Source organism: Drosophila eugracilis, unplaced genomic scaffold, assembly GCF_018153835.1.
Source record: "Drosophila eugracilis isolate 14026-0451.02 unplaced genomic scaffold, ASM1815383v1 contig_353, whole genome shotgun sequence".
Lineage (NCBI taxonomy): Eukaryota > Metazoa > Arthropoda > Insecta > Diptera > Drosophilidae > Drosophila > Drosophila eugracilis.
In genome coordinates this window covers 909,659-934,729 of record NW_024573209.1, presented here as the reverse complement: position 1 = coordinate 934,729, position 25,071 = coordinate 909,659, and the positions used below count along the sequence as shown (strand labels likewise).

General features: G+C 38.7%; 3 protein-coding genes across 3 annotated transcripts in view; 1 reads left to right on the top strand and 2 right to left on the bottom strand.

Annotated features, from left to right (window-relative positions):
* Positions 1-1,354: 1,354 nt before the first annotated feature.
* Positions 1,355-2,551, bottom strand: LOC108111232. Its single transcript, XM_017220635.2, has one exon. It carries the CDS (start codon positions 2,544-2,546, stop codon positions 1,437-1,439), a length of 1,110 nt encoding a protein of 369 aa, XP_017076124.1. The 5' UTR covers positions 2,547-2,551; the 3' UTR covers positions 1,355-1,436.
* A 4,372-nt stretch (positions 2,552-6,923) lies between these two features.
* Positions 6,924-8,489, bottom strand: LOC108110415 (putative leucine-rich repeat-containing protein DDB_G0290503). Its single transcript, XM_017219483.2, has one exon. The coding sequence runs from the start codon at positions 8,487-8,489 to the stop codon at positions 6,924-6,926; it is 1,566 nt and encodes a 521-aa protein (XP_017074972.2).
* Positions 8,490-8,912: 423 nt separating this feature from the next.
* LOC108110416 overlaps positions 8,913-25,071 on the top strand; it is a 41,803-nt gene continuing 25,644 nt past the window's right edge. The window contains exon 1 of the mRNA XM_041818647.1: positions 8,913-8,927. Within this exon, the coding sequence (XP_041674581.1) occupies positions 8,913-8,927 (15 nt within the window). The remainder of the gene's footprint in view (positions 8,928-25,071) is intronic.

The window sequence follows — 25,071 nt, the reverse complement described above, 5'->3', positions numbered from 1 at the left end:
ATCATTTAATATTTCGTTGAGTGTTTCTGATTTATTAAGCCGTTCAAAGTGGGACAAGCTAAATACATCACACCGATTTTCCGATATATCTTTAAGTAAATCGGCACCGATAAGAGATAGGCCCTTGCAAAGCCAAGCCCACAGAAAAAACACGAAGTACGACTTCATTGTGCTTGAAGCTCCGTCGATTTTAAACTAAATGCAGCACAGCTCCGTCGATTATAAACCAAAGGCAGCACAGCCCGCGGTATTTATAGCCAGCAGAGACCATTGTGATAAGAACCGCGGTAAAGCCTTGCGATGGCAAGGATTTCGGAATACTCTGACCTTTTAACTAGAAAAATCGTAAGATTAAAATAAACATCACATTAAGAAATGATAATATTCCATTCCTTATGAAAAACCGCTAGAGTTTCTCCCTTTTAGTTTAATTTTTTGCATGGGCTCGACGAGCACACTCATATCAGCAAGTTTCATATAGTTTAATAAGACGATGGTTGCTAAGTTATCCTTATTTCTGGGGGAAATCGTATGCTTGTTATACTGGCTATAAATGCAACGTATCTTTCGTGAGTCATTCTTGGCGTTCGAGTATATTTATACCTCTTCTGGTTATAAAGATTGTGGCATACTTGTTGTTATGGATAAGAATTATTATATTAATACTCATATGACTACACTCAGGATAAAGCTTAAGTTTAAAAAATCATAAGGGTGCCAAAAATCCTTTTTAATTCTGTTGTTATACAAAAGTGCAAAAGCTTAGTTGTATAACAGTTTTGAAAAAGGAGACAAGCCATTAAAGACAATCCATAAAGTTCATTTATAACATATGAAGGGGAAGTATTTTGAATGGAAGTTGGTATTTTCAATATTGTTGTTATATAAAAGCGAAAAAGCTTATTTGTATAACAGTTTTGAAAAAGAAGACCAACCATTAAAGGCAATCCATAAATTTCATTTATAACATGTGAAGGGAAAGTATTTTGAGTGGAAGTTGGTATAAAATTCATTGCCATAGTCTCAGTTTAATGCAATGACATAAGTTAGTTGGTTTAATGGAAAAATATTTATTTATTTAGTTAAAACTTTTCAAGGAGACCTATAGTCCCATCAAGGTATAGATACTCAACTGCTATTATGAACTAAAAAAACATATTTCATCATAATTATGTTCGAACCGCTTTCAGAAGCAACCGCATTAAAATGTGTTGCTTTATTAACGAAGTTAATCAGTGTCTGTAGTCTGAATTTTAAAAGGGCGGACATCGCTCTGTTTTCTGAGTTCAGTAAATCCACTCGTTGAAATTTATCGATGGAACCAAATTAATGTTTTTTCAGAGACTCGTTACCGTTTTTCTTGTTGCTTTAAAAATAATTTATTATGTTGCTCTTATTCCACACCCTATTACTTAAATACGATTTTGTGATTATGCCTACGAGGAGTCGTTATCATTGTCAGAATCATCATCATTACTGGAGTCGCCTTCCGAGCTTGATGACTCCTTTGATCCAGAGCCATCTTCGGTGGTCGTCTCCTCGTCAGAGCTTGAGTCGTCATCGGTGGAATCACGCTGTTCCAGGTACCGCCTGATTATCTCATCCAGCTTTTGCTCCACACTGGGCTTCTCAAGCTCGTGCTCGGCCAGGGTCTGGCCCACACATCCGCTAGCATCCAGGCCAGCGGCCAAAAGTTGGATACCCTGGACCCTCAATCTCAGTAGATCCTCGGGAGCGGAGGCGAGTCCTTGCAGAGCCTTATCGATGCCATTGCGACAGGAGATGTAGTTTAAATTGGACTTGACACAGAGCTCAACTTGAGCGGTAAGATTGTTGGTGGCATTGTGGTACTTGGCAATGGCTTGCTGGACATTTTGCTCATACGTGGCCTGTCGCACCTGCAACTCCTCCAGGCAGCTGTGCAAATATCCGGAATATCGGCTAACCAACTCATCTAAGATCTCTTCGGCCTCCTCGTTGCCAACGCCATTGGTCTGCTGATCTACTCGCTCCAATTGAGCGGCAGCCCAGTTGCTCCACTTTTCTTGAATTTCGGCGGAATACTGTTGCTTCTTTTCGTTCAGCCGATCATTGAGGTTCTTTACAGCAGTCTCAAGATCCGTAGTGGCTGCATCTATCTCCTGGAGTTTGGCCAACGCATCTTTCAAGGCCTTTCGCTGTAATACGTTTCTGATTCGATCGATCTGGCTATGAAGCTCAGCGATGGCTGACCGTAAAGCGGCGGAGAAATCCGTAATTCCCTCGGCGGCGGCCTGGTGAATGGCATCAGCGATTTTCTGAGCATACTCCAATGTTTCATGGGTATACTGGGCAGTCGAGTTCTTCAGCTTGTCCAGGAACTCCTCGGCTATGGCCGTTCCATTCTGGGTGGCATTCACAAATCCACTTATGATACCCTGGCCGGTCTTGTTGATGGCCTCAATGATACCATCCAATAGCTCTAGTTCAGGATGCGGTGTGGCCACCACACAGCTGGCGCTGATGGCCAGAGCGAGCAGGAGCAGCGCTGACTTAGTCGAATGCATCGTGGGTCGACTGTTAGCCTAATCAACTCTCTACCCCGTTAGCCCTTTTATATATCTCAGCTACGTGCGCTTGGGTAAATACATTGGCCGACTAGTTCAATATTGGTTAATATTAGTTAATATTTAATCAGCCGCTTTTCGTACTGGTTGGATAACTTATCAAAGAAAGCTATTAGCACAATTCTTGAAAGAAAACGTGTTACATTAGCTTGGGGAAATTAGAAAATTAAATGCAACTAGAACGTATAACAAAGTAGCAAGATAAGGGCAAATCAAATATAGGTTTTAAAAGTGTATAAAAAATATTAACCATCACAAAATTTATTTTTAGTAAAGATACTTTTTGCCTTTTAAAACATTAAATATAAATAGTTTCCCATTTTAGGCATTCGTGATTTTGCAATGGATTCTCGCGGTTTAAAAGATGAGATTCAAAAAGGTCAACTTAGAAGGCCTTTAAATTAAAGCGTGCCTTATGCGGGCCTTGCACACATTCCCATAATGAACAGTCAAACAAACGTGGATATATAAATATTCCCTCCTCCGCATTTGCACAAGGACAAAGGTTAAACTTTGCTTTAATTTTGAAATTTATATGGCTGCACAACAAAGGACGAGTGGGCCGTCAACGGTATGTTTACGCTCAGGTTAAACCCTTTTGTGGCGAACTTTATGCATAACTAACCGAAAAGAGAGAAGTGGAAGGATGTGTGGGCCATTTCGGGGGAATGGGTACCATGTTCCAACTATAATGATTGTCTTCAGCTTGCCTTTATTATGACTTTAATTGTCGCTTGACAAACGTTGACACACACACCGACCTGAAATCCTCGGAAGGTAGATATATATAAAAAGAGGGAGAGTGGAATAAGGAAGTGGGTTGTGGGTGGTGACGATGTGGCGAGGCCTTGAGCGACATGCACTATGAACATTTTATTAGTCTGCTGTTAGTTTTGTTTAATTATGCTGTCATTAACTTTGTCGCACAGCCACACGCATAACTGCAAAACAAAAGCTTACATGTCTCAACGCAATTATTGCCGGAGTGGCCAACAAAGAGCTCTGCAGGACGAGGTGGCCAAAGGAGGGGCAAGGACAATGAGTTGGCTGTGCGACACCCACAGTCTTCTGTCTTTCTCCGTGCGCTCTTGCCCCATCTATCCCCCTTTCTACCACCAAATGCACAGACATTTAATTTTGCATTTTCCACTAATTGGCTTGCATACTTGCCATATTCTCGCTTCGCCTAATTAATTTAATTAGAAATATGTTTCAGCTTCAAAAGAAATTCAAACCGCAAAACCGTTTCAATAGCATGCAGTACCGTTTAGCTTATGATAATGATGCGGCAATTGCAATTACAGTCTATAGAAGGAGGTCGAGTTGGATGGGCAGTACCTTGCCTTTGGTGGCTCATCATCAGGCCGATTGAAAAGCCGGAAAGATTCTGCTTTACGAATGCAGTTTTATGTGAGTCGGAGGGTTTTATCAATTGAACGTATTTAAAGGCGAAAATCATGTATATATGATATACAATATGCCACTTTTGAAAAGACTAAATGAACTTGGTAAATGTGATAATTCCAGGTATTTAGTTGCCCATAAGAAACCTGTGCTCAATATAAATATAACTTCAAGTTGCTCTGCGAAAGAGTATTCCGCACATGGCTGTGACATAAGATTCCCTTTATGCTTTTTTGCTGACCTCGGCAACTGCCATGAATGCCAGCGGGCCATGGACCAAGGAGCAAGGAGGAAAAAGGAACGACCAGGATCAGAACGATGCCTGAAACGATTCCATGCCGTTGCAATCGCGGCCATTAAGTCATTTTGTTTCCTGTAACATTTCCGGTATCTTTTTAGCGACGTCGCCGCTTCGAGTATTGCAGGCTGCCAACTGGGGGAGGGGATTGGTTTTTGGTAAGTAGAGGGGGAGAGGTCAAAAAGCGGAGGATTGCTGAAAGTGCTGCTGATTGGGGGGTGGAGCGGATGGTTTTGGGTGGCCTGTGCGGCAACAAATGCTTTTAAAGTAGATGATGGCGTTGGCTGCTTGGTCAATTTATTGCTTACCAAATGTGCTGCTGGCCAGGGTCCGAATGCAACTGAAACGCTCCAAATTGCAGCACGTAAAGTGTTCTCTGAAATTAACTTGGCCCCCTTTCAGGCCTGCCTCCGATAAGGAGAAATATATATTTAAAAAAAAAGTGAAATAATGGCTGCATTAATAACGACCATCGGACTTTATGCGGCTATAAAATGTATTGCAATTTCAAAGATATATCGATAATTTCAAGAGCTCCACTCGTTACCATTTCTTAATTATGAAAAGAATTATTAATTATAAATAAATATTAATAATTAATATAGGTCATCACTTTATTGGAGTCTTAATCATGTATATACGGCTTACATAGAGCTAAAGTACAAATCTAAAATATATCTCCTTGGCAACAGTTATCGCAGACAATAAATATGAGTTTGTAAGGCAAATCAGAATGAAATGCATATGCACTTTGCTCTAAGTGAATTCAAAGAGTGGAAAATTTCCAGGAGCATTATTTTGCATATGTAGGCGACTATGATGAGGCTCAGTTGCTGAATCCTTTAGGACAAATACGTATACTTAATGTATAGCATTGCTCATACGCAGCGTGGTACCAAAGGAACACTGCGAGAATGAAAGTTGCAATGGAAGTAGATGGCTTGGCCACTGTGTCCCGTGGCGCACATACACCAGATTTAGTATGGCTGCTTTTATCTTGTCGCGCTCCTGGACGCTTTGGGGATCAGGCATACCATTGCCAGGTAATGGTTAAGCAGCGATGGGTCGGGGTATCGTGTACATTTGTTCAAATACGAGTACGAGTACGAGTACTAGTACAGTATATATGTGGGCAGGTGGGGTCAGGCACTCTCGGCTCTAACTGTAAACGTATCTCTGGCCATATCGCCAGGGCAATCCCATCAGCCCCGGCTAAATGTATAACAGCAGTCACTTAGCGCACTGCTGCTGCCATCCAAAACCTCCGAGCTGTGCAACATTGTGTGTGCGGTCGTTACTTCATTGGCACAATCCCCAGACTCGAAATGCTCGCTTTTTCTGCTTTCATTGTTTTGCTCTGCATTTTATTTTATACATATATATATATATATGTATTCTTTTTTTTTCGCCACGTATTTTCTTTTAATGCGCTGCGGATTTGCTGTGAAATATGCAGAGTGAAGGGGGTGGGGTGAACAAGAGGACATATCTGGCAACCTGCTCCACCCACCTGGCCTCTATCTGTCTCCCAGTTGGCCCAGCACTCTTATGCTAATTAAGTTTATGCTAATTTAACTTATTGCCACTAAGTTGGCCCACATATGCGGCCAGCCGCAGGAGCCATCACTTTATTTTCCCGCTGTCCCAGCTTCAACCCATGGAAATTTGGGAAAGCTATCTGGTTACCGTCCCGGAAGCTGCTAGAAAATTAATTCGTTAAACAGAAAGGAAGTGCAGCTAATCTATATAATTAAAAGTAATGGCAATCGTGTCAAATAATGCAGAGATTTGGAGTGCTAAATGGTTAGCATGTTTTCACATTTAATTAAGCTTACATGTCCGCACTATTTAAAAGAAACTTAAGTCTATTTATCGCTGCATCATTTCGATTTTGGCCTTATCATTATTTCAACATGGAGCAGTGTAAGTGTACCATGCCATCTAAGAGAGGGAGTTCCAACACTTCTTTTCTCTCCTTTTGCCAAGTATTTTCCATTAAGCAAACTGTAATTTTGTGTTGTTAATATAATTGGTTTTAAATAAAATTGTAATTAATTTCTTACCTATGAGTACATGCGTTGTACCAATAACCGCCACTTTCTTTTTGAGCACAATTTGCTTTCCAGTTATCATTGTCCCGGTCAAGAGTCGTGAACATCATTCCCTTGTTATATGACAATGAGTCTCCAGCGTTTCCATTATATTTTCCTAAGGCTTTTAGTGCATATGCTTCGACTTCACTGGCAATTTGGATAGTATCATAGTAAGCATAGTAAGTTTTCCCTTCGAAATTTGTCATATTAATATAAAGTTCGTGTGGTTTCGCCGATGTCATTCTGTGTAGCCTTTCTAGACCGATGAAAAATTCATTCCTCACGTTTCCGAATCCATTCTTATAATCGTTCCAGTTTCGATTGAAGTTCTCGGAGCCATTTTGACGTCTTTGAATAACCATATAACCATTGGCCTTGCAGGGAACTTCGAAGGTTTTTATTCCTTGTACTTTAATTTTATAAAAGCCATCTGAACCAGTGGGGCAACTGTCGTATTCTTGGAAATGTAATTCAGTTGCATTGCTTTGGCTGGGAGTTCCACTCTTTGAACTATCAATACTCTTACCATCCTTGTTTTTTACTGAGCTCTTCATTGGCTTTGTTTTGAGATTTGGCAGTTAGTAATTGACCTTGCAAATTCTTAATAATATCAGTTATGAAATTTTCGGTTCTGTCAAGCTGATCCTTTTGCTTTACAATTTGCTCCTCTTTTAATATAATAAGATTATCCTTGAAACTAATTTTGTCACTGTTTTCTTTGATTTCTTTATCTTTTTGATGCATTTGCTCTTCATTTAACTTAAGTTGATCCTTAGCCATTGCCAGCTGACTCTCCAGATTCTTAATAATTTCATTCAGATTAGTTTCCTTGATACTAAGCTGATCCTGTTGCTTTTTGATTTGCTCCTCTTTTGACAAAATAAGATCATCCTTTAGCTTAATCTTTTCAATGTTTTCTTTAATTTCAGTATTTTTAGCGCTTATTAGTTTCTCATTTGTTATAACTTGTCCCTCGGAAAGTTCTAACTGACTTTTCATGTTGCTAATCAGTTTCGTCATATTAAACAATTCTTCATCCTTACGTAATAGCAGACCCATTTGGTCGTTAATTTTTTGGTCTCTCAGTAAAATAAGATCCTCTTTAGTTTTTAAGCTTTCCTTGTTTCCCGTGATTTCTATATTTTGCTGATTTATTCGATCTTCATCGATTATTATTTGGTCCTTAGCAGTAGTCAACTGACTTTGCAGGCTCTTAATAGTTTCCGTCATATTATTTACTTCGTCGTCTATATTATTTAGCAGATCGGTTTGGTCTTTAATTTGTTGATCCTTCAATACAATTAGATTTTCCTTGATTCTTAAGTTTTCATTGTTTTTCTGGATTTCAATGTTCAATTCATTTATTTTGTTTTCGTCGATTGTTATATGGTTCTCTGAAATCGTTAGCTGTCCCTGCAGTTTCTCAATAATTTTCGTCATGTTATTTACCAGATCAGTTTTGTTATTTAGCAGATAGTTTTGGTTCCTGATTTGCTCGTCTTTTAGTATTATCAATTCATATTTGATTTTAAACTCTTCGTTGTTCTTCTTGAGCTCTTCATTTTTGTTATTTATTTGCTCCTCATTGATTATTTTTTGGTAATTAGCAGCTGTTAACTGACTCTTTAGGTTCTGAATAGTTTCCGTCATATTATTCACTTTGGCGTCGATCTGATGTAGTTCGTTCTTTTGGTCCTTTATTTCCTTATCTTTCAGTTCAATAAGTTCGTCTTTTATTTTAAAATTTGCCTTGTTTTCCTCAAGTTGATTGTTAATTAACCTAATAATTTCCTGTTTGGTTTCGATTTGAACATCAGCAAAGGATAATTCACTTTGCAAGTCCTTGATAGTTTCGGCCAAAACATTTAATCTGGCTTGCCATTCCCCACTAACATCGGTTGTTTGTTTAAGAAATATGACACGATCAATAAGGGGTTTCACTAGCGACAAACAATATCCTTCGCACTGCGATTCACTATCTTGACTCGAAGACTTCGGCGAAAATATAGAAACTGGGTCTCCAAGGGCAATGGGTTGCTCCTTCAAGAGCAAAAACAAAAGCAATAAAGCCAAGAACCGCGCTTCCATTGTGCTTAATAAACTCAGCGGTTTAACAGTCGATTATGTACTAAATGAAAATAAGAATTTTATGAGGTATTTATACACAGCGATTAAACATGGGAAAACACTGGGTTAAAGCCTCCAATCTATTTATAAATTTCCACATAAGTATTATCATTTCAACTGAAGCAAGTAAGAGTATGTGCTGTTTTTAACAAGTAATCAATATTCAATTGGAAAACAACGGAAATGCAATATTTTTCAAGATGACGTATAACAAAGCTTAAAGAAAATTTCATGTTTAAAATACCAATCGAAAGTAAAATGACTAACCCTCTTTATAATTGCTCATTTTCTCCTTAAAAATAAGTTAATTTTAAGAAAACTCTTAATTAATATTAATTTTTTTTACTTAAATACGCAATTTCCATGTCCACTTGCAGGACAACTATGTCTGATTTATGGGTAAGCACCGAATATTTACAACTTACAAAGTCAAAAACGTACCGTTTGCCAACACTTTCTGCAGAACTTATTGTCTGATTTTTATGTAAATTGCATTTAAGGCAATAAATCAGTTTTAATCAGCCCACGAGTCCTGGCAGCTGAGCCGACGTCGTTGTCGTGTCTGTTGGCCGTCCGATAGGCCTTAATATGTGTGGGTTTATATGCGTGCATCCTTTGGATCCCTTGGATCCTTCGCCTGTGGGTGTGCACCCGTGTGTGTGTGTGTGTGTGTATATGACATAAGCAAACGCATTGTGTGTATGTGGCGCTTTATTATTAAAAAATCTCCAGGGTATATGCATATAGCCCCGTATGGCTGCTTATTGAAATTCATTCATTAAAGTGCACAAAATTGAAAGTTGTCCAGACAGCAGGGCAAGCCGATCGATAATGTCAGCCATAAGACAGTGACGTAATAATAAAAGATTGCATCTTATTTACAATAATCGAGAGAAGAGCTTTCGTTGAAAATGAAGTTTTTAATCAGCAAGTAGTGTAATTTTTTAAATTTTTTTAATGCTACTGAAAATTCAAAATGAACTAAAAATTTATAGAACAAACCAACAGTCACATAAGTCATTTTTAGAAATTTGGAATGTACTCACTACATAAATGGTTTATTTGCCTAGCAAAATGTTGGACTGTCAAATGGCCATGGTGGACAGAATGTTGGAAAACTATTCTCAAAAAGGAGACCCATGAAAGCCGCTAATTAAATTAGCAAGCGCCGACAACTGCGTTGGCATTTAATTGTGCAGAATAAATCAACGCGGCAACAACGGCCAAACAAAGCGACCAGAAACCAGAACAAAACAACGCCTGGCACTAGCATTTGGCCCCCAAAAATATAATCAAACTTTGTCCGAGCCAAATTATTTGGCCCATGTAAAATGATTCAGCTAGCACCAGTCCCAAACATCAGTCCCAAAAATCCTGTAGCTTGTAAACTGGCTTTGGATGGCAAAAACGGAAAGTTAATTCGAGGCAATTATGTTGACATGCCAAATGTCCTGACGGGGCCACGAATTCCAGTTTAACTCCTGGCAGGACCCCATCGGAAAATCATTTGGTTTTTATATTCATCATCCTCTTACATTTTCCATCAATCGAATGTTGCTCGTTTTTGAATAACTCTCGCAACTATAATGGTTTTTAGTGATTGCAAATAAATGGTTCAACTTAATTAACTTAAGTTAAATCTAGTAATTTAATGTAAGACTTAAAGTATTATTTTAAAAAGGTGTTATTTAAAGACAGCAGATCCATTACCTTTATTGCATTTTTGGTTTTCAATGTTGGTTATTCTGCGTGTTTTTCGCGTTGTTAGTTTGGTTTCTCTTTTACTTTACGGGGCTTTATTTTAGCCTCTGACTAGGCAGGTTTTCTAGTTTGATTGGGTATATCCTTGCAAAGAGTTGGTTGTTTTTGATATATATCCTAAATGAAAAAACAAAAAATAATAATTTTGATTCAGCAAGCTGAAATTCTTTTTATTTAACATAAAAAGTAAACTTCTTCTATATTTTATATTTATAATCTTAAATAAATACAATAAAAGGGTATTTTATCCATCAGTTTCGAAAGCCATTCTTTAATTTTGTTTGTTTTTCTGATGGTGATGGGGTTTTTTTTGGAAGTTCTCCTTGTTTTTGGGTTATAGTTCAAACGTTTCATTATTTATGCGATGTAGTGGTTGTTGTTTTTTGTTGCTGTTGTTATTGTTGTAGTTGTTGTTATTTGCCCTCGAATATTTTTTGCTGACGTGCCAAACTTTTTGCCTCAATAAATTTTTGATATTTTTGGCAAGCCACCCACTTGGGCATCAGACAAGGCAATTACATGAAAATGCATTTATTATTGTTCCCAATTCGTTCGGGGAACACTGTTTAATGGTCAGCCTGGTGATACGAGATACAGGAAGATGAAAAACCAGCGACCTTGCCACAAAATGTATGTAGTTATGTCATCATTTATTTCGGATTTTAATGATTTATTTGGGATTAAAAGAACAGAATTTAAAGTTCATCTTAAATCTGAAAAGAAAGCTTTACAATTTTTTTATATCGCTGATTTTCAAACATTCCCCTTTGTATGGCACAGCACATTGTCATAGATCACTATTAGGAAAAATAATAAAGTCACCCGAAGAAAATTTATCAAAATCATAAATCATTGCAAATTGCAACAATTTTTTATTCACCTGCATTCCCGCATGCACTGCATTGTGCCATTTTGTATGCGTATGTGTGAACGCCATAATTTTCCAATATTTGCATGAGGCGGTGCTGAAATAGTGAGACTGCAAGCTGGCTCTGAAATGATATGGAAAATGCGTCGAGTGGAAAGTTTTCAACACTCAGCTCGGAGTTTGAGTGGTGTGTCCTGCTTCAGCTCAACTCGGAGTTTGAGTATTTTGCCCTGCTTCAGCTCAACTCGGAGTGAACCCAGAGAAAGCTACTCAAATGTTAACTTTGACTCAGAACCGTAACTCTTTACTTGATTTAAGAGAAGGTGAGTTCAAATGTTTGCCATTTTAGACTTGAGCTGAAAGTTGAGCTGCTGTAATGCATGAGTGGAGTTATTTCAGTTAACATAGGCTTAAGTTAACTGTATTAATCAGAAACTACTCCACTCTTTAAAACCTTTCTTTCTAATAAAAGAGCTGTTAAAAATCCTTAAATAAAAACCATTAAAAATGCAATATGTTTTTAATATTCTTTTAATGTAATCAGCTTAAAGACAACTATAATTACCAGCGGGTTTTATAGACCGAAGGCTCTTTAATTGATCAATATGCGAATGGAAAGGCTTTTGGCCGTTGACTAACGCACTGGACGGATCTCAAAAGAGTTGGGAAACAAACAATCGAACAAAATGAAGCCGTTAATACATTTGGCATCGGACGATGGCCACTTGAATCGAGGAATGGTCTCGGCCGATTCGCTTTGTGATGACGACTTTTTAATTAAAATAAAAATGCAATCCACACATTCCACGGATGATGATGCTGACGAGGATGATGGCGGTTGAGATGATGACGATGGCGATGATGGCGAGGGTGTGGCGATGGCGGTGGCGGTGGCGGGAAATCACGACAACAATAAAAATTAAGTTAAAGCGCGATTTAAATGGGACGAGGCATGAAATGAATGCGCATAAGTTTGATGCAATTCACACGAACACGCCCGTACACGTTCACCGCCAGACAGAGACGGTCATATTTCACTGGTCATGCAATAAACAATTGAAAATAAATAAGGATAAAATGAATTTGCAGACATTGTTTTACATTTTTTTTCCTTTGGTTCTTTAATCCTATTATGATAAAATATATATTTTAATTGGTGATTTTAAAGTCAGATGGTGAGTAAGTAAGATGGACTGCTGGGCAAAAATAACAATTACCAAAGATGTTTCCAGTTTGCGCTTCAACTTGAAGCTTAAAGCTTTTAATAATGTTGATTACCAAGATTGTACAGTTGGCCATTAACCATTGCCAGAGACTCTTGCCTCATTCGTTCATTGAGTCGTCAAGTACAAGTGCATTTGCATCGAAATTGATTGCTCCCAAAACTGCCGATACGGTAAAATTGGCAATTTCAGATGCCCTACTGCATTGTGTTACCCACATTGTGGGCGTGGCAACGTTGGGCGTTGGCTCATGAGCCGAATGGATCCATTGCTGCATCAACAGTTTGTTGATTAAAAGTGCGTTGAGCCAGAATTAAGGGATTGCATCCTCTTCAGTGTTAATGCCAACGAAGTTCTTCATTTATTAACCGGAAATGGAATACTATCTTTAGTATATCCTACAAAACCAGCGTGTATCTGTTATAAGTTATAAGTTATAAGAGATAATTCAAAGTGGTTAAAGTTATTTTTCCCTTATAAACACTTTTTGTTGCAATAAAAAGGCATAAATTATGTCGGAAATGCTTACTGCACCAGAATGATAAATCAAAACAGTTCGATTAAATTGACTCGTTTAACCAATGGGTTATCTTTTCTGCCGCTTTTGTGGCAGGACTTTGACAGTTCGAAACAGAAACACCACCTTAACCACCATCAGGAGCACCTCATTCGCGTCCCATCCTCATTAGCATTCAACTGCAGATGAAAGTGCAACCGTGGGCCAGGCGGGTAATTAGTTTTTGGCGTGTTGTGGGGCAATTTTTGAAAATTTCTTATTTAATGCGCCTGCTGGCAGAGCCAATGGTTGGGTTATTCGGGGTTTTGGGCTAGGGGTTTGGGTTTTGGGTTTTTGGGAAATTGGCGGGGTGTTACTGCCGCGGTGGGTTTTGAAGCCTGCCAAAATCGTGGCGCCTAATTGCGAGCAATCATATTTTGTTTGCCAAGAGCTGCTTGAGCGAAGTGGTGCCGCTGCCAAAGGGGTGATGGGTGGTCAGTGGGTGGGATGCAATCAGGTTGCTCTGTCAGTGGCAGGACTGCACGTCCTGCACGTTCTGCCCATGTTTGCATGTGCACACCCGACTACCACACATCTACAGAGAAAGAGAGACTGAGAGAGCGAGATAGATGGGACTTGGGCTTTGGTGGCGGCCGGCTTATCGCCTCGCCTAGGCAAATCAATCAATTTAAAAGCAATTGCTGTTAATGTGCAACGTTTGTTTGGCAGCTGTCAAAAATTTGCACACACACGCTCACAGGACGAGCGCGGTACTCCAGAGTCCTTGGGTCCTTGAGTCTGCTGGTCTATTAGTTCGAGGCCAACTGATTCGCCGATGTCTGGTTCCTTTGAGGTCAATCGTTTGCCGCCTGCTACTGTGCTCCTTGATTGATGATCAAAGCTGCCATAATTGGTTCTTACAAACTAGTCTATATATATATAAGTAAATATTTAGATGGGTATGTATATTTATAGATGTGTGTGAATAAATCTATGTGGAAAGTGCTGCCTACTTGTCTGCGCAAAGCGATTGACGGTGCGGTTCAGTGCCTACAGCCTGATTGATGTTTGCTGTCGACTAAGATGGCTCCAATGATGAGCCATCATGTCTCAGTTTGATCGCAATTAAGTAACGCCATTTTTCGTTCTTTGGAGAAAGGCTTCAAATATGTTAAAGAAAATCTTCTAATATATTAAATAAACAAAAACTTCAGATGCTGAATTAGTTCGAAATTCAAAGTCGAATGCTTGGTATTAAAAGCTATGGGTAAACTATGGGTAAAAATCAGAGTTAGGTGGAAAAAAAACAAACGAATAATATTATATGAATAACGGATATGGCCCGTATCGCCTTAGAGCGATTTTCGCAGGGGTAAGGGCCACAGGGAGGGGAGACAAGCGACACATTTGCATTTTACAAACAATCGAAAAAGTAGTTAAACTTTTTGCCAGGTCGTATGCAACACGTTTTTACCTTTTCTCTGCTCATAGCATAAGCAACGGTTGAACGCGGAGTGGCAGGATGGTTTTTGGCTTTGGCTTGGGCTTGGCATATTACGCTCAATGCCAGTTGGTTGTGCCCCTTGAACCCCTCCCGCCATACCTGTCCACGTGTCAAGGGTCTTCCATTCGGGTTTTTGTTCTTCTGCAGCCAAGAGTACACGGCATGTACATCATATGACCATGCATCCACCGATGCATCCATCCCTTTTGCCCCTCGCACTTTTGGCGCAGAATGTTGCACACTTTCGCCGGCGTTCCGGTTTTTCCTTTTTCATGGACAGATCCTGTCTGGGCTGACACATTTCTTTGATGTTCCAGTTGCAGGTGTCACTTCTCCGGCACAACTGACTTAACGGATTTCATAATGAGATGTTTTTGTATATACTTGTAGTCATTTTTAGTAGTAAAGAAATATTTGAAACTCAAATTCATTTAAGATTATTAATATGTCTATGACGCAAAAGTAAACGTTGGTATTCTCATTTCCCTTTACTGATAAGGTTCATTTCTATTTCTTGAATGGAATTCTTGAATGAAATTTATTTATGATTACTACACCTTATCAAAGCTCATTTAATCAGAAGTATATGCCGCATTCCTTTATAAATAAAAAACCCGGTAAATTGAGTCACTCATTGTTTGAAATCTGTGAACATTTCCAGTAAACGATTTAAATAAAAATAGACTCCAAGATTATTCTTCAAGGCATTTCTAATCTCAAATATGAGTGAGTCACTTTGAAACTAGTCTACGATCCACCATGAGATTGATAGTCTTTATCAACACTTTAAAAACAAAACAGAAACCGCAAGGATCGAACGCTTTCCATGGCATGCAAATCGTTCATTACTTCGACTATCAATAACTGATTTACATTCCCGCTAAATCTGCGCCAAATAAGCTGCAAACCAGTAGGGCAGGCCATGCAGCACCCCCTGGGGATTGGATGGGGATGGGGATGGGGTTGGGAATGGTAATGGGAATGGGAAAGGAATGGAGTGGAGGATGCCCCCCAACTGAATGCGGATGCGGACGCATTGCAAACAATGGCAACAAAATATGCTGCTGCGCTTAAATGAAATGCCAACAAAACCAAACAGTTAAATCGCATGGGTAAGGGCTGCAGTTGGAATGCGAAGGAGATTGGGTGGGTAGATGGGGTGGTCGTGGGGTGAATGAGTGAGTCTCAATGGTCTTGGACTGTTGGACTGACGTTGGCCTCCGGGCGCGACTTGAAAAGCAGCTTCATTTTAGCGTATAATTGAGCGAGCACAAAATATGCGACAAGCGACAGAAGCCAGAGGGCGGTCGATGGCACAAAAATGTGGGCGTGGCAACGGCGCAGCACTGCGTGTGAATGAAGGAAAAGGCAGGGAAAGAGAGGGAAAAGAGGAACGGATAGCACAGATTCAACGGAAGTATGAAATTTTACTATTACTTTGTCGCAGCAAATAGAGCGGAAGTCAGTCAACGAATGCAATACCAAGTTCAGGCGACTTGATTGTGTCTTTGATTCGAAGAATGCCAGAGCTTTTAGAAGTGGGGATTATGGGAATGCGAAATAACTGCAGGGCAGGATGCGTCTGGGCGGGAATCAATGCATGTTGCTAATGCCACTTTCCCAGCGGTTACTTATTCTCCTGGCTTATGTGGCTTATGCGAGGGAAATATTTCTCGCCACTCTCTTTAAAGCGTTTAAGTATCGGAACTAAAGAGAAGAGTATTTAAATAAATAGTACAGAAATCAGTTTAAATGGTGTTAATTTGTCTGTAATTTAGCGAAACTATAACAATAATAGTATTCTGTTTAATAGTTAATTAATAGACTTTAATAGTTCCAGTCATCTTGTGAATTTACTTGTCTCTGCGAACCGCTGCCATATAATTGTTTATCGAAACTCAATGGTCGCGCAAAGACAACGAGCTGGCTTCAGACCAGCCCAGTTTCCCTTCTCCGAGGAGGATCCACGCATCCTTGGAGCCACCAACATATATACGGTTGTGTAAGTGTGCATGTGTGTGTCTATGTGGGCACATAAATTGCTGCATGCCGACAGGCGCTTTAAGGCATTCGAGCATGGCGTGCTGCGGTTTGAAGCCTCAATTGCATAGCAATCTGGGGCCTGTGTGTCTAACGTTTTGTTGATTGATGGTTAACCGGAAAATCAATATCACTATGCTAATGAGACGACTGGTATAAATGCACAAACATGTGCAGCACTTAAGAAAGATGGAGGGCATTGGTAATGAACTCTGTCGGCAATTAGCCAAAGAACTTGGTTGACTCGAATGTTGCCGTTCAGTTTTGATTTCGTAAGCGAAATGCTTTAAAGCTTAAACAACTTTCTTGTCAGCTATGTAAGTTTAGTAAAATGAAACTAAAATATGAATTAATGTTATAATTTATTTAAAACTTAAAACTCTAGAAACTACTTAAACTATTAATGTTAAATACCATCTGCGAACCGTGAAATGCAATCAAATGTTTTAATTGGGCCCTGTGATTTGTTAAATTGTTGAATTCTTTATGTGATGTCACTGGTGCGTAATAGTACGACCTTTGTGGATAAATCAACGCGCCGGCCTTCTCTCTTCAAATCCTATGCCTGTCAATTGTCTGCCTGACTGCTAATTTAATTAGATTTTAATATATAATTATAAACTTGCATTCATGCCGTGTAATTATCCACCTTTTTTGCATGTTTTGCCTTTATGTTTCGGTGCATCATTCCAACCGGCTAATTACAAAACATTTCGAATGCCGCAGCTTTAGTCACGCATTTGCCTATTAATAATAAATTTCTCATTCCAATTTAGGGCTGCGTAGATTCTGCTGCTTCATTAAATACATTCAAAATCGGCAATTAAATGCATTAGCAATTTTTGCTTTAAGGACTTGAAAACGATACGAAATTAGAGTCGTTGCCTGCGGTCGAAAATCAATTTTATTAGAATTTATTTACTTTTATGTAATATGCAATTTAGAGTGTGATTTGCCCTCAATGGTGTGACTTTCAACATTTATATTTATATTTAATTTATCGTTAAGCGGCTTTGCACCTTAATCGTTGCTGACAGTTGACAACCGCTTGTCAATTATGTCCTGAATACGTACAGCAACACTCCCACATACCACACATAACTTCGGCCGAACACTTTTTACTGCTGAGCTGTTGTGGGCATTTTAATTATTTTGACATTTCGCCATTAGCTGTAAAATATAATTAACTACCGCAAACACAATTTAAATGTGACTGAATAAAAAAAAATAACAGATCACAACAGACGTTGAACTTATCTTGCGGAGCCCAGAAAAAATATATCAACTCATTTCCATTTGAATTATAAAGGCGTACACTTGGAAAAATTAAGGAAATATAAATTTAAAATAAGCTAACTTATGTTTCCTCAAGGGTTAAGATCTTTCTTTTTATATTTGTACTATTAAAGATATTTAATAGTTACTTAAATAATCTAATGCTACTACTTTAATAGTTTAACAAATATTCCACTTGTGATCAAGGAATAAATAGTAGACGTAACAAAGTATAAATTGTAAAATAAAATCTGATTGAGATAAGAAGTTTTCCCAGTGCAGGGATATCAATGTTTGCTAATTGAAATTAAAAAAAATCTGCTGAATATTGCCAAGCAACAATTGCATAACACTTTAATTATGTTTTTCTGTTATTCACTAGCGACAAATGCAAAAATTAATTGCATTAATGTGTACACACAGCGGTGGGTGGTGGGTGATTATACGTATACGAATGGGCATATTTATCAATTAATTGAGTATTACGAAATTACATAAATATTTGGCTTGTTGTCACCGCATTGATATAAGCGCATTAAATTGCCGCAATAATAGAGATCATAACAAACTTTTGAAGTGCTTTTTTTAAATAAAGATTTTTTAATTAGGGATAAGTATCATCATTTCTCAATTCTTTTTCCAATTTATCAGAGGATAAGGGCCAAAAAGTTTTTATAGAGCTCTTAATATTCAATAAGTTCTTTCTGCAGGTGAAAAATATGCACACTTTAATATAAAACATTTAACGAACATCAATAACAATTATTTAACAATAACTAAAATATTTTCGATTTTTAAAACAGCTTTGTAAAATACACCAAAATGTCAAGAAACGACTTCCTGAAAACTTTTTTAAGGTGTGTGAAGACACTAAAAATTGGAAGCTTTTTGCTAAAAAGCTGAAAGAGATAGGACAATTTTAGGGTACCGTTACTTTCAAGAAAATGTGCAAGCAGTGCAAAAAGCCCCGCGTTAATAGCAAAGCTTTGCAAAGTTCCGTTACGATTTAAGCAAAAATAAAATTTAGAAAAATATGTAAATCTTTAATAAATATTTTATTGAGAGTTGATTAAAAAACATTATTTATTTTTAACAATACAATATTTTTAAAATAGTTAAATAACAGCAGTAATCAGCCTAATTAAAAGGATGTTAGACATGTTCAGTCTCCAAACAAAAATGTAAATAAACCAATTTTTTTGATCAGCTTTATTTAATTTGTTTGTTTACATTTCCCTTATACCGTCCGTTGTTGCAGCTTGGAAGCGTTGCAAGTACAGACGAGTATAGAAGTTGCGGCCACGCCCACGCCTTTCGCAAAAAGCACATCGTGCAGCTTTTGTCTGTTTGACAGTTTACGCTTGAGAGGCAACCGGGCCAACAACAACAGCAGCAACCACAACTAACCTTTCCTAATAAAAAATGATTGCGACGGCCTTCAGCCTCCGCGAAGACGAGGAGCCACCCCCCAATGAGACAGCCTCCCAAAAAAAAAAGTACAGGAAGCGCCCTGCATTCTGCATGGTTCGAGCCAAAAAAAGCTCTATTACATCAATCTTGGAGCGGAGAGGATGCTCTCTCTCTTGGCAAAGCTTTTCATTGAGCACGCACATTGAGGCAGGTGCACGGCATCCTTGGGAGAGCCGGAGAGCATAGCCATTGAGAATCGTTATCGAGAGAACAAACAGACGCCGCTGTGTCTAACGAAATGGAAGGAAGTAAAGACGTCGTAGGATGTTCCCACAGTCAGCTAACTTAACAATCTTCTGACGTTATTTAATTTATTTATTTTTAAACTTATGATTAATTAACGGAGAACTTTCGATTTTTATAAAGTTATTAAACCATAAATCATTATTTGATTAAAAAATTTCCTAAAATTTTAACTTTCTCAAATATAAAAATCAAATCTCTTATTTTTCGAAACATCTAAAAATAAATTTATTATTTATGTTTATGTACTTTTTGGCTTGCCTCGGCCTAAATCGATTTTCGGCATTTTTTGCAAAATTCTCGAAACTGGCAAATGATTCATCCATCATTGATAAGCCCACCTGCCTGGAAGTAAAGTCGCGTTATGCGGACTAACCCCAAGAAACCTTCGACTCCTTGCTACCAGGACACGCAGCCAGTAACCAATGGAGATGGGGGAGAAAACCGGCTTTTGGCAACAAACAACAACATGAAAATAAATAGAAGGAAGTGACGCCACATCAGGTGACGACCCGAAGCTCGGAGAGCGGAGCTTTGAGAGCGGCTTGGAGAGCCAATTATGCTGAGTTTTTGGCATAGCACAGCTGACGCACGTTCACGTGGCTCCTGGCTACCAATACACTTGCAAGTCACTCTCACTCTCGCTCGCATTACACAAATGAGTATAAAAGTGAGGCAGCTTTTCTGCTTTTCTGCTTTGCCGACTCGCTCGACAAATTCAGTTGGGCGACAGACTCTGGACTCGACAGAAAATCGAGAGCTTGGAAATTTTGTGGTCCGTGATTATTACCTGGAGATCTTTGGTGAAAACTAATGCAAATGCTTAGCCTCCACCACCTGCACTGTCACGAAGAATAAAATTTAAAGAAAATAAGGATACTCCCGATTACTCGTGTGTGTGTGTGCGTGTGACCCCAAAACGGGCTCAAATGCAATCTGAAAAACGTAATATATAAAAACAAAATGCCAAGTGTTTCGATTATGTGAAAAATTGGTGGAAAATCCATTTATCAGCCGGGACGATAGACGTCAGTCTTCTATCAAATGTAGCGCCAAAAGTCCAGGTGAGTTCAGGTCTAGGAGAAATCCTGCAGGACATAATGAAAACATAGAGGCCAGGCCCAAGGAAAAAACGAAAAAAAAAAAAACAATTGGGATTGCAGCATGCAGCGGGCAGCCAATCAGCGAGTAGCGTTCTCTGACATTGGCTGCCACAAACGGTGGCACGTTGTTGTTGTTATTGCTCGTCCTGTAGCCAGTGGTTCGTATGAAGCTTAAATGTCAGGGGCATGTGCACCCAGCAGCCGAGGGAATTAGGAGCACCCTTTCCCAGATCCCCTACGCCTTTCTCTTCGGCAGCATTTTAGAATTATCACCTGCGTTCATCGCACATCGTAAACTTACACCCACAGAAGTTAAAAACAATTTAAGTACGTATCTATGGTTACTTCTTAGAACTCAACAGCATAATGAAGTGCACTTTTTGCAAAGGTTTTCATTCCCCGAAAGATTTTATGTACAAAAGTTCTCAGAACAAGTTTTCTTTCAGATTTTTCCTTCTGCAGGGGCAAGAGTTAATTTTGCAGTTGAAATTTGTTCGGTCAAAAGAGAACTTTTTGTTTTCCAAAACCATGATAATGAAGACAACTGCAGTTTCAATTTAAATAAAAAACATAGAATATTCCTGGTCCTTATAATTTCTAAAACACCACCATGAAAAACAACAAATCAACCTTTGTTTTAAATTACTTTAATTGCTATAAATTCTTGTTGTTTCGAACTTATTTGAAAATTGTGTGCTGCACGCTTTTCCCCTTAACCGGCTGCTGACCGAAAGCAAAGCAAATTAAAATACATAAAAACAAATTATAGGGGAACCTTTTTCTGTGCCGCAGTTCCCTCGCCAACCCTGCACGCTTGAATAGCCACCAACAGACCCTCAAGTCAAGTCCTGGACAGGTTAGCACGCGACTTCTTGGCTGATTATGCCAAATAATTGTGAGTCAAATTCGAGACGCAACAAAGACGAACCAAGAATGCCGAAAACTTTTAATGAGATTTTTGCTCAAAGTTATTTCCCTCACTTTCCGGCTTGGGTATGTCTCTCAACTCAACGAATTCGTTGGCTTAAACTCTATTTGTTTATGGAATCTAAGGATGGTTAAGCTATTTAAATCTTATACTATATTTTGAATATCTTTAATTCGGATCTAGATCTGTTAGAAGTACTTTAGCATTAACTAAAATGCACAGCTAGTAACCTTACTATCACGAAACGTATCCCCAATTCGTTGTTATTCCAAAAATAAAGTCCTGCTGTTTTTGTTTTTATTTGCCGAAACAATCCAAATTTTCTATTTGGAGTTCTTTTAAAAGACTTGGCAGCAATCGGCAGCTGGCAAAAACTGCGCGATTTGCATGCGTAATGAAATTAGACCGGGCTTCGGTGAAATTAAGGTGGTGGTTTTTGTTGGCCAGGATAGGAAACAAAGATAAGCGCATAATTACCCAAAGCGCCACGTTTCCGTGTTCTTTTTTCTCGTGCCAAATTGTTGTTTGAAACTTGCTGGCAGGATGTTGAAAAATTAAAAATAATTGCCAAACTAGTATAAAGAATATTGGCAATAGGTGGGAAAACTTCCCCTTAATTAGGTTTAAAATGGTTTTAGCCAAAACTCTGAGTTTATAAAAAAGAAAAAGTCGCAAACCGGTTTTTAGGGACCAAAATTCTAAATAAAATCCTAAGAAAAATCACTTACTATACTCTTACACAATTTCCTGACTTTTTAACAATCCAGCAATGCACTTAATGCATTTTAATGGACGACAAATGAAAATGAGATGTTTTGGCCATGCTGGGAAATCTTTTTGCTGGCTCTTGGTCATAAAATGCGGTTACGGGAATGAAAATGGCATAGAGCTAAAACGGAAAGCAAAACAAATTAGTGAAGCGCATTGCAATGAAATTAAAATGGCATTTTATTTTCGGTGCCCGAAACATGTACTCTTTATAGTCTTGCACACTTTTATATACTGTAAGTGTGTGCTCCTGGCGTTGCATACTTCGGAGGGCTCTCGCTATTTGTGGACCGAAGCTGGTTGGTTGGTTGGATGGCTGGGTGGATGTCCTTGAGCCCACGCCGCTTGAATTATTTAAGCGGAGAGCATAAATTCCTTGCAGGCCGCGCTTCGCACGTTGCATTCATTTATGGTTAGTTCTTTGGGAAGACTGCACACGCACTTTTCATATTGCACGTGTACGGCGATGGCTGCGGCTGTGGTTGTGCCAGTCCAATTGACATCTGGTCGACCTTGCGGCACGCGGACACACACGCATCAATTATGTGGTACTTTCTCTGCCAGATCTCGGCCAGATCACATCGAAGGCGGCTGGGCTCCCACGCCGATGAGTTTATTGCATGTGCGACGTCACCAGCTCGGTCAATTTAATTGAACCAACGGCGGCAATAAACGATAGCTTACGCTTTCGCGATCACGATCACGATCGCTCGATTGATCAACGTGCCCCAAGCTGTAGCGTCTCCCATTCGACTGTGGGAAGCATCACCTTCAATTGACACAAAGTTTGACCATTTTAGCTCCCGAAATCGATCAACTCCCTCCGGGGCAATGTCATAAATTATGTATTTCAAAGTCACTGCATCCCCAGCGATCACCTCTTTGATCGAACAATCTATCGATCGGTATGCATAATTGGTCTGATTTTCAAATTTATGAGGGGCACAGCCAACTGATTCAATTGAGTCAATTAAATATATATTGAATTATCTGTTGATATTGACAAATGGCATACAAATTGCAATCAAAACTGTGGGAAAATGTTTTCTGTCCATAATCAAGTGCGTGCGATCAGCGACCGAATTTCAATTAACCGAAAAGGTCTGAAGAGTTAATTGAATGATTTGCAAGATTCTTTAGTACATCTTCACAGAGTTGGCGGAATAATGGCCATAACTAAGCCAATTAGTTTCACAAAAGTGATTTTAAACTTAATCAAAGGCATTATCCATAAATCACATAAATTGAATTCAATAAAATCTGCAAACCAAACTCATTGCAAAGCACTAGAATAATTCAATTAATTACCCACCGTTTTTTGTAACAGAATATATTCCTTTTGCTTTTTTGTCGTTGTTTTGGTTTGGCAGTGCAGGAAAATAAAGAATAAACAATTTTTAAAATAAATATTTGTCTGCTATATTCATGCTCTCGCATACTAGTTAAAATGAAACAAAAAATTCTTTATTATTTCTGGCAGTTTATCAGTTCAGGGTTAAGAGGCGTGGCCTTTCAGTCGGTTGACTAACTTCGGTTAAAACCCCGGTTCGAAATCAAAATATTATTCACTGAGCCAAATGAATAAATAAGTACTGAAAATATTACCTGTCCTTAAACGAGGACCCGACCGGGCTAAAAATAACCTGCATCCGAGAATCCGGCATGAATATTTCAATTAATGTTGGAGCGCAGTCGCACTTCATATTGTTGTGTCTGTTCGATGAAATTATACACGAATAGTCATACCCTTTAACACTAATTTAAACTTGTTTCATACTCAAAAATTATAAAAATAAATTTGTTTCTATTAAAGAATGAGTATCTCTTGATTATTTTTCCGATGAGATTGTGGTATTACCTCGTTATTGACTGGCCCAAAGTCCAGAACTAACTGAAAATATCCTTTCGTGGAGTTAAAGCATTAGCCTCCAACTTGACTGCTCATTTAATGGCTTTGCTTTTCCCGCCGTTGTTATTCGTGGCACGCGTTTTATACAAAATAAATATTGCACACTTAACGGCCCACCAGGTAGAACCGAGAAAAGACTGCGGCTCTTTTTCGGGGAGGTTGACTTTTCGTCAATGCTGTTGGCTTTTGTGTGAGCCTGAAGTATTTCCATCTTTTATGACCCAACAACGACAAGGAAAAAAAACAAGAGGCAGAGAGACAGGAAGTGCGACAACAATGTTCATTATGCTGTGCAAATTTGCTGCCAGCTCTCATTCAACATTTAACCCACCTCCTCCTCCAGGCACCATGTGTATTTGTGTTTTTCCCACGATATTTAACATGTGGCATTGATTTTTTGGCCAACTGCCTGCAGACGGCACTAAAGCCCTCAGGCCCTCAGCGAGAGTTGGCCCAAATTAATTGCCGACTAGGTGGAAAACCAACATCACCGCCTGACGAGAACATAAAAACCATCTGCTAGATGGTTTTTGGTCTTATATGGTGAAAGGGGAATATATGTACTTAACTTAATAGTTTTTAAGACTTTTCTCATAAAAATATTAAATTTAGCATAGAAACTTTTCCATTTGCTTTAAAACAAAACAAATCAATTTAAAGATCATCAAACTAATTGGGATATTTACCAGAAAGACCACATCATCAATGCTAATTACACATCGAGCTTCCGAAAAACTCTGCGTGCTTATTAAAGGCTGCACTCAAGCGTTTAAATGGGCCCGAATATTTGTTGGCTAATGTGCCGTTATATAATTGACTATAATTTAAAACAAACTTTCTGCTCTTTCCATACACTCGTACTTTTTTCAGGCAATCAAGCCTGAAATGACCAAAAGTGCCTAATGCAAATTTTCGGTGAAACCAACAAAGCCGCTCGATAGGCAATCAATCACTA

Bases quoted from the DNA above. Each gene is read 5' to 3' on its own strand.
- LOC108111232 (XM_017220635.2), bottom strand. From the start codon at position 2,546: ATGCATTCGACTAAGTCAGCGCTGCTCCTGCTCGCTCTGGCCATCAGC.
- LOC108110415 (XM_017219483.2), bottom strand. From the start codon at position 8,489: ATGGAAGCGCGGTTCTTGGCTTTATTGCTTTTGTTTTTGCTCTTGAAG.